Source organism: Chanos chanos, chromosome 9 (assembly GCF_902362185.1).
Source record: "Chanos chanos chromosome 9, fChaCha1.1, whole genome shotgun sequence".
NCBI lineage: Eukaryota > Metazoa > Chordata > Actinopteri > Gonorynchiformes > Chanidae > Chanos > Chanos chanos.
Genome location: NC_044503.1, coordinates 4,309,785 through 4,314,284, shown reverse-complemented (window position 1 = coordinate 4,314,284; position 4,500 = coordinate 4,309,785). Strand labels below are relative to the sequence as shown.

The 4,500-nt window shown below is 39.9% G+C and overlaps 1 protein-coding gene across 1 annotated transcript; it reads right to left on the bottom strand.

The window, feature by feature from the left end:
* Window positions 1-3,628, bottom strand: LOC115820652 (granzyme G-like). The gene is made up of 5 exons (XM_030784289.1): window positions 3,571-3,628; window positions 1,661-1,811; window positions 659-797; window positions 333-542; window positions 1-144 (listed from the first exon to the last, which is right to left on the bottom strand). The coding sequence occupies exons 1-5, from the start codon at window positions 3,626-3,628 to the stop codon at window positions 1-3; spliced, it is 702 nt and encodes a 233-aa protein (XP_030640149.1).
* Between the last annotated feature and the right edge of the window lie 872 nt (window positions 3,629-4,500).

Here is a 4,500-nt window from a genome sequence, read left to right as displayed (position 1 = left end):
TTATCCAATGATTTTATTAATCCAAGGCAGAAAGGCTGATATGTTTGTGTAAACTTCTGGCAGGGCAGCATTTGTACATTTCTGACCGAACGACGACACCCCCACTGCCTTATCCCCACACACCAAAGGACCCCCAGAATCCCCCTGTAACATAAAACATGTTAATAAGTAAAAGTGAAATCAAATTTTCCACCGTTTCAGATATAGCTTATCTGCCATACAATACCTTGTTAGTAAAGCGTCAATATCTACATAAGAAAGACTGATAAAGTCTGTGGTCTTACAAGGCAAGTTGATGCTGCTCCACTAGCACACACCACGTTCTCTAATACCTCTCCATCATGCTGTGTCCAGAGGCGTTTACACTCTGCCTCATTGAAGACTGTGAGATTGGCCTCTTGTAGGCGCATAGAAGGATGTCCATCAGGTCTAGTGTAACCCCATCCAGCCACACTACAGACAGTCCCAGCTTTGACATGTCCATCGGGCTTTGGAAGTGGGATAAGCTGCACTCTCTTGCTCAGCTGAACTTTGTTCTCAAGCTAGAAGAATAAACATAAGATATCTGATGGATTTTAGTTTTGCAGTTTATATGAACAATTTAAAAAAAAAATGTTTCAGATTCTCTGAATATCTAAATGATGGAAAAAAAGTTAACCTCCAAAAGCATAATGTCATTCATGAAGGTTTTTGGTTCAAAATTAGGATGTCTGTGATATTTCTTCACTGTCACTGGGCCCAGGTTGTCTTTAGCTGACAGATCATGAGCACCCAACACGACTTTAAGGTTTTGTGCACTATCAAGAGGAAAGAAATGATTTTAATACAAACATTTACATCTACAAGTCAATACTGGAAAATCTTAATGCAGCTCTCCCTGTGACAACATGCTAGAAATCACATACACTAATGAGAACAACAGAGTGGGTAGTAACACGTTATATTAACTCCATTACATGTCATTGTAATGTGATGAATGTCTATTGCACTGCTGATATTTCAGTAGTGCATCCAAGCACACAGTTTTACTAAGCGTATAGGATAGAATGGCTCTGCTGTTTGAGGCTTGTCTCTATGTTGATTCTATTTCTAAATTAGGTTATTTGGTCATTTTCTTTTCTTTTTTTTTGTTTTTAGGAATATGATTTAGTACTTGAAAACTGATATTCTGATACATTTGAATGTAATACATACATTATAGATGTATTTGAATCGTTATGAAAATGAAAGGCGTAATGGTTCTGAAACCGAGACCGAAATTGCGATACAAACGTCCACAGTCACGTGCCGTGGTTCCAGGCAGACGCCCCCAACCCCAACTCTCTGCCAACCACTGCGGGTGCAGCCTGTTTAGTTCTCATTACGTTATTAATGTATCAATATTCATTTTTCATTTCACAATTAACACTACAACACATGTAAATCATGAAATTACTATTCTGTTTAAAGTTAGGTCAAGCTGTATATTTTGTGTTAGGGGTGTAACTCAGTTTCCTCTTCAATTCCATGACTAAGCCGTAGTGTTTTGCGTGTCTTTTTTCACTGTACTGAAATCATACTGAACCGTGACTTCAAAACTGAGGTACATATCAAACCGTGACTTTTGCATACCATTATACCCCTAATGAAAATGTGACATAGGATTTGGCAAAACTCTTACTTTTCAGAGCAGTGGGCTGCCGTCATAACAAAGGACTTAGATACCAGAAAACCGCCACAAATATGTCCCTTACTGATCTGCACTGAGACCATGTAGGGTCTGGAGTGAGGTTTGGCTTCTCTTCCATTAATTATTCCCTCATTCACAGATGCTGAGAGAGAGAGAGAGAGAGAGAGAGAGAGAGAGACAGAGATGGGGAGGGAGAGAGGGAGAGAGCGATGCTTATTATTGTGATTTAAAAATTTTCACTGACTGTTTTGCTTGATTTCATATCTAATTGCATTAAATTGAGTTTTAGGTCATGTTACAAAAAACAAGCACATTTGCCATACTCGTTTCTCGTGATCATGTCCTGTATTCTAAGTCTCCTCATGTTTCTTCTTTATTCATGCATCTTTTTCATGCACATCAGTAAAAGTATTGCTTTTAACAGGCTGGAAAATGAATGTAACAGAGCAATAATAACTTTACATTATTAGTCGGAAAGTTATTATGGAGAGAAAGAAAGAGAGAGACGGAGATATGTGTTCATCATTATGACTCAGAAGTTCTCACCAACGTTCTTACTTAGTTTAATGTCTGATTAGAGCATAACTGTTAGGGTATGCAGCCCAAGTCCTTGTCCAGACACTTGTAATCTCAAGAACGGACTACTGCAACTCCCCTCAAGCAGGTCTACCGGCATGTGCTCCTAAACCGCTGCAGATGATCCAAAATGCTGCAGTATGTCTCATCATCACCCTCTACTGGCTCCCTGTGTCTATCTATATCAAGCTTAAGTCCCTGCCTGTTGCTTCCAGATTAGTCAGTGGAATCGACATACATCGGATCACTCCTTGGGAGCTGTGTTCTATCCCGCCCATTACAGTCTGTGAGGGAACAGCGTTTGGTGACTCCACAACTGCTCAGCAGAAAGTCTCAAGGTGGCCTCTTCTCACACGTGGTTTCCGGATGGTGGAATGAGTTGCCCAGTTCTGCCTGATGTGTAGACTTCCTCACTACCATCAAAAAGCACCTGCTGACTCATCTTTTCCACCAACCTCTTACCTCCACAGCCACAAACTAACCCACTCCCTCATGACCGATGTTTCACTGAATTACTTGTTCTCTCTATGATGAATACTATTTGGCACTCCCTTATAAATGCTCTCTGCTGATTCTGATACTTCTGATGCTTTCCTGTGTCCATGTACTTTAATGTTGTAGATTTCCTGACACTCTATGGCAAGTATTACTCAAGTATTTTACTAAGATACTGTATTTCAAATGGTACATTATGACTTTAGATTATGATGCAACAGACCTACTTTGTTGTTACTGCGGAAGTTTAGCTGTTTTGTTGATAATTGCCACAGCATCCCAACTATTAGCACTGCTTCACTCCCCACCTTGGGTGATAGCTTCTGCTCTTGCACTTTTGTTTTGTCCCAGTTCATTAGCACTGTTTCAACCATCTTCGTGTTTGTAATTCACTCTTTTACTTCCTTCAGCTATTCTTACACTTGTGTCTGGTGAGTCACTGACCTCAGCCGTGGCTCCTATACCACAGCCGGCTCTTTAATGGGTATGTGCTTGGATTGTATTTTGCATCACTTGGAAATCTGCTAAATGAATAAATGTAAAATGTAATGGCTTTACATTCATTTCTTAAGTCATGTAACAAATACATAGGAGGAGCTTTGCCATACCAGCTGATCATGATCACGTCCTCTCTTCATGTTTCTTCTTTACTCATCTGTCTATTTTGTGCGTATTAGGAAATACATTTTAGTAGACCAGAAATTTAATGTGACGGTTTGTTTTACATTATGAATTCACACTCAAGTCATGAATTTGGACCTCAGCTTCTCAACTCAATATTTAAATACATTATACACTATGCAGGTATTCATATACAGTATGGGTCTTACCAGAGAGGGTCAGAGCTGGAAGTGCAGTAACCAGCAAGAGCAGAGGAGTGTTAGCCATGCTTTAGGACGGGGTTAACCAACGTCTTCTCAGACAGGAAAGCTTTATACAGAAAAAAGAGCTCAGGACATGCTCTTTTTCTCTTCTTCCCTCCCTCTTGTAAACGTCACAATGAGCTGATTTTAGGTTTGATAATGACTAGAAAAGTTATCACGGTACTGAGTGCTCCCAACCTTATTCACATCTTTCATAAGCAACATCAAAAAAACCTAGGAAACTCGATGAAATGAACAAAAATAGCTTTTAAATTCTATACTTTTCAGAAATCGTGGAAGCCTATGTCTTCACGTGACAAATGCAGGCTGCAAATGTAATAAGCATGAAATCTACAAGCAGGGGTGCTTTCACATGCATGTGAGTATAGAAATGCCCTATCAGCAGTTGAGTCAGTGCCGACTCAGTGAGAGAGATTTAATTTCAAAGGCAAAGTATATGCTTCGTGCAGATCTGTAACTGTGAGCTGAATGTCTCTTCTTCAAAATTACCTGTACATCTCACACCAACATTCACTAAGAATAAGCATAGCTTTGTGTATAGTAACAATAACAGCTATCATAAGTACATACCTCTCACAAATACACACACACACACCTGTTCTGTCTTTCTATCACACACACAATCTCACAAAGACAAACATTAAAAACAACCTCTTAAGTTATTGTTACATAAGAAATAACGGTGTATTTTTTTATTTGCCCTCACTTCAGACTTCCTCTGATTCCATTTATCCGTCTGGGCGGCCACCTTAGTCCCAGTAGTTGTTCGTCCTTGGATATCAGTCTCCAGTTCCAGTTCCTATACCTGAAGGGCTTACAGCCTTTGCAGTTCAGCTGTCTGCTCCACAACCCTGGTCACCAGTCCTGTCGCCTGGA

Excerpts from the sequence above, each read along its gene's own strand:
- LOC115820652 (XM_030784289.1), bottom strand. The coding sequence starts at position 3,628 with ATGGCTAACACTCCTCTGCTCTTGCTGGTTACTGCACTTCCAGCTCTG. Across the intron at positions 543-658 it reads ATGACATTATGCTTTTGGAG|CTTGAGAACAAAGTTCAGCT; the intron begins GTTAACTTTTTT and ends TTATTCTTCTAG. Across the intron at positions 145-332 it reads GGACACAGCATGATGGAGAG|GGGGATTCTGGGGGTCCTTT; the intron begins GTATTAGAGAAC and ends TTTATGTTACAG.